We start from the raw sequence: 9521 nt of genomic DNA, 5'->3' as shown, positions 1-9521 counted from the left end.
TATATATATATATATATATATATAGTATTGTTTATAAATCAAATCTTCACCTTCTGATATGGGTCTAAATCACAAATAAAACAGCTTCTACAAGCTTTGATTTTTTAAATTGAGCCTGTTTTATTATTTCCCAGTCTTACACATCTGTAGATGGTGAAATTGAAGACATTCAGGAGACTTACATAATAGAACTGAAGAATAAGCTTTTGAATTCTGTATCAATTGATCCAATAAAGTATTTATTATAGTCTATATAACATATTATCTTAAGTTATACTTTATATGTTATATATACTTTTTTTATCATAGTAAGCATTTTAGTTACATGCCACTCATTTATCATTAAGCAAATGTTTCTGAACCTGCTCTGAGCCAGGAACTATGCTAGGAGCTCTGCAGTACACAGTCTGTGCCTTCAAAGAGCTTGCAATGAAGTGAAATGAAAACAAAAGTGAAAAAGATACATACATGTTTCATTTTAGAGGCAAGCACCAGGGTCCTACAGAAAGGCATGAAATGGCAAGGAAGTGCAGGCAGTAGAAAGTGTTATCTCAGTCAATATGACTCAGAGCTGAATCAGTGTTAGCCTGGTGATAGCAAGGAGGCAACCAAGGGACAATGTGGAGTTAATTATCAGTTCTGGCTGAATTGTGTCACCAGTAGCAGGTTAGGGGTAAAAGTGAGTGTACAGATTTCGGCAAGAAGTGAGAGTGGATGGAAGCTGAGTGCATTTCTGGACTTTTTTTGTTTTGTTTTAATTACCTGTGGGACATGTAGGTAGAGAAGTCTAGTGAAATTTAATGGTTAAAAATTCTGGAGAGATATTGTATCAGTCATTCATGCATAGATTTCAAAAGCCATGAGAATTGCTTATAATTAATAGAAAGTAGTGTCAGTTTGCCTGCATGATCCCTAGTCTCCTTCCCACTGATCCCATTCTCAACTTGTAACATTACCTTTTTTGAAAATGGACTTCTGAAACACAGTGTATATTTTTGGCTATACCTGGCCTTATTCTCAAAAATGATACGAAGTGGCCTATCTTGGTGCCTTAAAGTAGAAATACAGCATGAGATTAGACAATAGGAAGTTAGGCAGTCAGAACTATCAGAACTTTTCTAGTTCTCAAAAGAAACAAAAAATTTTGTATAGGAACATGAGCATAAAAAATTCATTTATGAAAATGAGTACTGTTTTTAATTATTAACACAAAGGTTTTCATTGGATTATTTCTCTTCAGGTTCTGAGTGTAAGCTAAAAGTTACATTAAATAAAGCAGAATCAGTCATGTGGCCCAAGGATTCAGCCTGCTGATGGTCTGGCTTGATCCAAAGCCTGCATGATATTCAAAGAGGTCTCTATAGTACGATTTCTCGCAACATAGTTATTTTTAATAGAAGTCGATAGTGAATAGGGCCATGTAATACTTCCCAGTTATCATTTAGCTAGGGTATGGATATTCTTTGGTCCTATCACTATCAAATCTGGGTCTTATAAAGAATATTAATAATATATGTTATGTAGACTTAACTTATAGACTCTGCTTTAGAAGATCTTAGAATTCTAAGTCAGCTATGAATTCAACAGTATTTTTTTTCTCCATAAACATGGTTTTAATTTTAAATAAAGAGAAACAATCTGTTTCACTATAGATTTGCAGTTATTACTTTCAAATGGACTGAGGGGAGTTATTTTCCCCTTTAAAATAAGGCTTTGTAAAATTCTGAGCCAGAAAAGCTTTACTGTGCTGTGGCTAGGAATTCAGAAGATGAAGCACCATAGGATTGCCCTGCCCTTCATTCAGTGAATTGGTAAGAAATTACAGGTGCCAATAACCGGGTTCTTAACTAAAAATGGTACTTATAGCTGTTGTACTTTGCTTACTTGGTCCTGAAAATGGTAGTTTCCAAGTTACAAGAGAGCCAAAACCATCATTACCTTTTTAGGTTCTGAGCCCTACTCTGAAGTTTACGCTGATTCAGAAATTAAAGCCATACTTTAAACAAGTGAGAAAATAAGGTGAATTTTGTTATTTATAGCTGTCAATAAAAATTACAAACATAACTTGGAACAAGTTTTAACACTGCTTATTAAAGAGTCCACAGTGTTAGCATGGAACAAAAAATGCCAACATACAAATATGCAGGGTTGATACTTGGCTGGTATGTGCTGCTTCTCATTTCTGATTGGTCAGAGTATCTGTTCAGATTGATGAGTCCCTTTGCTCTAGAGTTTTACAAAGATTTTGTACCTGTATTTCTTGTGCATGTATGTGCAATTGAAGGGTATTCAAGTGGGGGGAAAGAAAATATTGGTTAAAATTAGTATAAGGTTTCTAGTTGGAGACTGCTGTTGCAACAAAAGACATTTATATCTTATGTTTCATGGTCTACATGTCTAAATCCTACACCATAGTTCCTCATCCAACATAAATGTCCTACTTCCATCAAACTTTCCTTGAGTTCTTCAATAAAATATTTGTCTTCCTCTACCTAACACATAATAAATTATATTGCCTTTACATCTTGTATACCAATAATCACTGTCTGGCTTGTAATAGTTATGATTTGCAGTCCACTAGGAGAATATGTGTTTCTCAATGTGGTTAGAATAATACATTCATCCATTCGCTTATTACAACAGTTTGATATACTTTTAGTATCATTATTTTCCTCTTGTCAAGTTACAAGCTGAAGAAAAATATTAAGGAAATTTCTCAAGGCCCAGATTCTTTATATGTGCAACTTAATATCATTTTAAATGACGTTTCAATTTGGTTCAAATAATAATATAAACACTATATATTATATACATTATAAGTTGAAAAATCCTTTTTGAAGATTGACCTATTGGTATAAACCCCAACAAGAATATTTTAGGACAAAGCATACTCCCATGTCTCAAACAGCTTACTCAGACAGAAAATCGTATGGCATGGTGTTTAAAAGCAGAGGTTTAGAAGTCAGATACATCTAAGTTTGAGTGCTTTTTCAGCCATTTAATAGGCAGAGACCCAGTCAAGTCACAAAACTTTTTCAGCCTTCATTTTTGAACTTATATCATGGGGTTAATAAGGGAACTTTCTATCCCGTAGTGAGGTTTGTCAGAGATGTCACCTTGGCTAGCAATCAACCTGACACATTCTAGTGCTCAAATAGTGTTACTTATACTTTCCTTATCAGTTTTTCACTTGGACATTATCCTCTATTTGTAACACTGGAAATACTTGCATCATTACTGAAGAAAAGGTGTTTTGTAGCTTTTATAAAGTTACAAATGGTGATCTCTCATCCTTCCTTCTTTCATAATTAAGCCAGATCTGGAAGAATGTCAGTAGGGGAAAGAGGAGAGGGAGAAACTCAGGCCAGTGAAAGATGGGTGATCCATGACTGTTTTTAGAAACTCCTGGGCTTTCAGAGCTCCTTTTGTAACTTATTTGAACACTTTGAAAGCTCTTAATTAAAATAACTAAGAGTCAAAATACGATTGTCGACCAATTTGTCCTCTATATCTGTTGCTTTACACATTGCTCACTATTTTGGCTAATTCACTGCTGTCTCAATTTACTTTGTATTTAAGCAACTAACAATATATTTATATTAGTAAAGAAACAGATAAATACTATTTATATTTTCATTTTATTAAATGAATTATATATTATTTCACTGACGTATTATGTGGCTAACTTGTGAAAGGCTTCATGCTAATTGCTAAGATGACAAAGTTGAACAAGACAGAAGCAGCACCAGCCTTCATTGAAAGAGAAAGCAAGATGTCAATCGAATAATCACATGACTAAGAAATAACACATTTTGGAAAATGTTATAATGGAAACAAATTAGGGTGTTATGAATGAGTATATACGGGGAGCAAAGTTATGTTTAGTTAGGGTAGCCTTAAGGAAGTCCTTTCTTAGGAAATGGCATTTAAACCAAGACCAAAATAAGAGTAAGAATTGGTGGTCATGTGAAAAATGGGTTGGGGAGAAGGTATTCCAGGTTTTCAAAACTGAGGTCTTCTGGGCTGGGAAACTATCATGGTGAAAAGCATGGCACCAAAGCAAGAAAGTATTTTGAAAACTGAGGTTATTTCAGGGGAACCAGTAGGTAACGAACAAAAGAAAGAAGCCATTGTAAAAAATGTTGTTTCCATTCTAAATTCCGTGAAATAGTGTTTAAGGGAAGTAAGCATAGAAGTTAAATGATCCAATTTATGTCTTACAAAAAGATCCCTTTGGCTTTAATGTGTCTAATGGTTGGACAAAATCAAGCCAAGCTAGGACACAAGGTCCAGGCAGGAGATAATAGTGACTCAGACCAGAGTTTGTGATAACGAAACTAGAGATTATAAAGAGAAACCGGATGAGCTAAGCAAAAATCCAAGACTTTGTATTTTATTCTCCTTCTATGTTTCTAGGATTTGTTGCACTGCCATCTTCATAAGGTTATGATTTCCCATTTTCTGAGTAAAGCATTGCTGTATGACTTTGACGTGAGGTGGGAGGGAATCCTGTTATGAAGCTAGAAATGTGGGATCATTCATTGTAGATTATCATTCCTCTTGTTAAAATATTTCTACATTTCAGTTATTCAGTTATTCATTTGACAAATGCTTGACGGGCTCATGAGAAGAGAAAAGTTATATTGGTTTTTAAACTTGTATTTTTCCATTGTTTATTTTCCATGTCAACCCACAACCAAAATGATTCTCCAGGAAAGTGGTACCATTAATTTTACTCTGGGGGTTTTCTCACCCTAATGGATTTTTAATTTAATAAACACCTTTATTTATTTTCCTAATTTCTGGATTTTTCTAATGCATGATCATTTGTATTAGGATACTTTCCTTCAGAATTTGAAGTGGACTTTAGAAAATGTTAAGTTGCAAACTCAACTCACACTCTGTTAATTTTGTATTTTCAATAGAAAAAAGAAAAGGCTTCCGTTATGATACAGAACAATGCTTATGCAGTGGCTGTTGCCAATTATGCCCCGAACCTTTCAAAAGATCCAGTTCTTTCCACCATCTCCAAGAGCGCAACCACGCCAGAACCCAACAAGAAGCCAGAAAACAAGCCAGCTGAAGCCAAGAAAACTTTTAACAGTGTTAGCAAAATTGACAGAATGTCCAGAATAGTTTTTCCAGTTTTGTTTGGTACATTTAATTTAGTTTACTGGGCTACATATTTAAACAGAGAACCTGTATTAGGGGTCAGTCCTTGAATTGAGACCCATGTTATATTTGGGATGTATAGCAACATTAAATTTGGTTTGTTTTGCTATGTACAGTCTGACTAATAACTGCTAATTTGTGATCCAACATGTACAGTATGTATATAGTGACATAGTTTACCAGTAGACCTTTAATGGAGACATGCATTTGCTAACTCATGGAACTGCAGATGGAAAACACTCCATGCCAAAACAGCCATTGCCTTTTTAAAAGATTTACCCTAGGACCTGATTTAAAGTGAATTTCAGATGACCTGATTTATTTCCTATTCTTCTAATAGAGATGAAAATGGGGATCCTGTACGACCTTTTGTGGACCCTTTTGGTTTAGCTCTTAAATAGGAGTATTTTCTACTGTTGCTTGATTATGATGGAAGATAACATTGTCATTCCTAGATGAATTATTTGAAGTAACAAACATTGTATCTGCAACATCAGCGCCGTTCATGAATGCTCAGAGTCCCTGCTATTGTAGCTGGAAGCTTGGCACACATAAGAAAAACTGGAGATTTGAAATCAGCTTTTAATTACTCTGTATAGTATCTATAGCCATGAACATATTACAGCATGACAAGCTCAAATAATTTTGACTCAGCCCAATAGGATGTTAATTGTGCCTACGATTTAGTAACTATTGGAGTGTCATGGTCATTACACTTTTAGCTTCAGAGTTTATTTGAAAGTAATAATTGAAATCCTACAATTAATTTTAATCATTGTAAGCTACCTTAATTTTAAAAAAAAGAAAATAAATGTGTCTTAATCTTTCCAGGTATGTGCTGTATTGAAATTGATCAGCTAAATTTTACTGGTGCTGGAGACTGGAAAAAGCATCCAGTTTGGTTGCTGCAGAGCAGCATGCATATTGGATTAGAAAATTGTGCCAAAAACTCCCACTGATGAGCATTCGTAGGTGCCCCGCACTATGGCAAGCACTTACATGATACTCCTCTTTCCTGTTTACTGCAAATTCTGCCTTAAGGCTTCTTTTCAAGACTCAGAAGCCACTAATTATAAAGGAAAGGGCAGTTAATTGGCACATTTTTCTCTTGTGAAAGCCGTTCTTTCAGATGAGAATTAATGAAAATCTGCTTTTGTAAATTGCAACTTTAAATTTCACTGACTCAAATTTACAACAGCTTTGTATACCAGAAGAGGTTTTGGTAAGGGTTGAACATTTTTACACTGCAGCTTTAAAATATTGCCAATAGATTGTGGATTATTTCACGCGCACAAACATAAACACACACACACACCTTAATTAGAAACCACAACTTTAAATTTTATGTAATTACTAGCTATTAATGGGTAAAATTCATTTTTCTTTTAATATTTTAAAATATTATTTATACCCCTGAAATATGCTAATACAAGTTAAAAATTGCGTATTATGCCTAGATTCAAAGTTTTTGCCTAACCTCAGATACTTTTGATTGACATGTACATTAGCAGTTATTAGTTGACTTTTACCAATATATGCACCTTTACGATGGTGTTTTTGTAGAAACATAAGTAGTCAAATAGTAACATTTATTGCAGTTTTGTACAGTATTTGAGCATAGTGCATAAATAGGTATGCTAATAAAATCAATAAAAGGAGTACCTATGGAAATAAGGAAAATCTCAACAAAAATTGCTATTCCTTTGCCTCATTTTTTAAATTTACTTTGTTTCAACGTGATTCTATTATATGCTTTGCATGATTGTATAAAACCAAGGTCACAAATGCAACTTATTAACGGAATTTGCCAAGAAGACAGCGTTGACATTAAAATTCCCTCACAAAAGGTAATCTATAATCCTTCATAAACTAAAATTGTTACATGAGCCAATAAATGTATTTATTTAATTCCCTTCCAGTAACACCTTCTTTGTTACCTAGTTTTAAAATGTGCACTTTATTCATACATTGAAATAGAAGATATCCTATTTTCTTATACTTTTAAATATAGCATAGCTCTTCTGTATAGTTTAGGGATGTGTGCAATTGTATGAGAAAGTACACAATGCTAGAAAGCAAACAATGAAACTGCTCTATATGGTATGCATTATTAGATACTTTAAGAATATTTTGCTTGTAAAGTCCACATCGCCCCCTTAATGTCTGACTATAAGTTATAAATTTATAAATATGTGTATATGTAAAAACCGTTGTAAATAACAGTTTCTGTATGACCACAGAAAAGACTCATCTGTACTTTGGGCAAAGAGCTGCTACTATATTGATGGCACCAGTATTATTAGCACTTGTGGCAGATTGAACAGGAAACTTATTGCTGTTATTCTTTTTTTAAATTTCAGTTAAAATTTTATTTGAATGCAATGACATTCTGGTAGTTTAGATTTTTCAGTGATGGGGATCAGAATTCTCTGTTATTTCTTTAAACTTTGGTGTACTTTTTACGTATTTCTTCTTCTTTCAATGTTTAAATAAATCAAAAGGAGCTTCTGCTCTTGTGGGAAGACTAGGGATGCTCCATGGAAATTGCTTTTAAATTATAGAACAAGATTCTTAACAATTATTCTCCTTTCCATGAACCAATGCAAAAACAAATTTAAAAGGATATTAATTTATCATAATAAGGCCAATTTTCAGGAAATACATTTTATATATACTAACACTGATTTCTTTGGCCCATAAGATTATACCTATTTTATGCAGTTGTACAATTACATAAAGATTTATGGTATGTATAAAATGTAGATAACTACATGTACATATATAGAGATATAATCTCATTATTTTATAGCTACTCCTCTGATTTCACTAATATTTATTCAAAAATATTTTTTACTTCCTCTGCCATGCCTTGTAATTGGTGTTGATATTACTCATATCATACCCACTGAATTTAGTTGAAATTTTAAGTGCATCCCATTCTTATAATGACTTGAAATTAAAGACTATATAAAACATGTAAATTAATTTAGTACTGGGAGTTCTTTAATGATGCCACTAATGTGCTAAGATGGGTGGCTGTTTTCTCTTTTCTCCTGTTTGTGTTCCTATATGTTTGATTATAAAATGGAACAAATATAACCATTTAATAATTTTAAAACTTTAGTGATTTCATTAAGTGCCAATCTTAATGTTTAGAAATGTTTTCAGGGATCTCTCTGTTTTGAATTTATCTCAGGTTTGGATAAGTGATCCCCTTGAGCCATGTTTCTAATTTTTTTTTCTTAAATAGTTCATAGTTTATTTTTAAAAACAACGCAGAATCTATTATTTTACTCTCATTATTTCATATGTATAATTTGCATTTGTGTGGCTCTTTTTGAATTCCTGGTTGAGGGACACAAACCCTGCCATGATATAATCATGGATTCTAGAAGAGCACCAAAGCTTTATAGGTACTTTACTTTGGCATGGCCTGTCATCATTCCAATGAAAGAAGAGAGGAAGTAGCTCAAGTCACCTCCTGCACTGTCACGGTTCTTCGGCATCCATTAATAATTTGTTTAATATATTCTATGCCTGATGCCCTCAGACACATGTCTGTGAAACACAGACATATTTATTATCTACTTGGAAATATCAGGTTATGTTAATAGATTTACTAAACAGATTATTCTGGTTATTAGTCTCCTGGCACACCTACATTCATCTGCATATTTTTGAAGCAATGGCCAAATTTTTTATTATATGAAAAGACTCAGAATTTTAAGGGGATCAGTACCTGACCCACTGCTATCCTATAGTGCCATTTATTTTCCTTTTAATTGAGGTACCATAGGCACCTCGTGCTTCCCTTTTATTAATTTAAACTACCCAGAATTGTAAAATTTTAACTGGGGAGGGGTGAAGTTATTTTTAACATCTGCATCCTTGAGAAACGTGGACACCATACCAAAACCACTTGTAACAGTGTGGAGAAGACAAGTTATATTTTTATTCACTGAATTCATGCTTTAAAAATTAAAGTAAATATTTAATATAATTATTTAATATCCATAATATTTTCCTATTAAAACTTATGTTAGTTATTATTATTTTCCATCAGTATTTAAGAGCTCAGAATTATTGAAAAGAAGAACCCACAGGAAACGTGAGGTTGTTGTTAATTAAACCAAGTAAGCATTTTTCCCTTTTTAACTTCTGAGAAAAATAGATAAATTTTACATATGTAGACACACAAATATTCTAAGAGCTATTATTCTATTGTAGATAAATTATACAAAAGTAGACAAACAAAAATTTTAAGAGTCATTATTCTATCATAGTGAGCATCATAATGAAAATACTAGAGAAAGTTCATGTGAAAGCCATTTGGGAAGGTAACAAATTAT

General features: G+C 33.1%; 1 protein-coding gene across 1 annotated transcript in view; it reads left to right on the top strand.

The window, feature by feature from the left end:
- GABRA2 (gamma-aminobutyric acid type A receptor subunit alpha2) overlaps nucleotides 1-9500 on the top strand; it is a 158361-nt gene extending 148861 nt beyond the window's left edge. The window contains exon 8 of the mRNA XM_017889733.1: nucleotides 4926-9500. Coding sequence (XP_017745222.1) covers nucleotides 4926-5222 — 297 coding nt within the window. The 3' untranslated portion in view covers nucleotides 5223-9500. The remainder of the gene's footprint in view (nucleotides 1-4925) is intronic.
- Nucleotides 9501-9521: the final 21 nt, after the last annotated feature.

The sequence above is a fragment of the Rhinopithecus bieti genome, unplaced genomic scaffold (assembly GCF_001698545.2).
Source record: "Rhinopithecus bieti isolate Rb0 unplaced genomic scaffold, ASM169854v2 scaffold_19654, whole genome shotgun sequence".
Taxonomy (NCBI): Eukaryota; Metazoa; Chordata; class Mammalia; order Primates; family Cercopithecidae; genus Rhinopithecus; species Rhinopithecus bieti.
The sequence above is the reverse complement of the archived record's forward strand: the minus strand, read 5'-3'. Positions and strand labels throughout refer to the sequence as shown.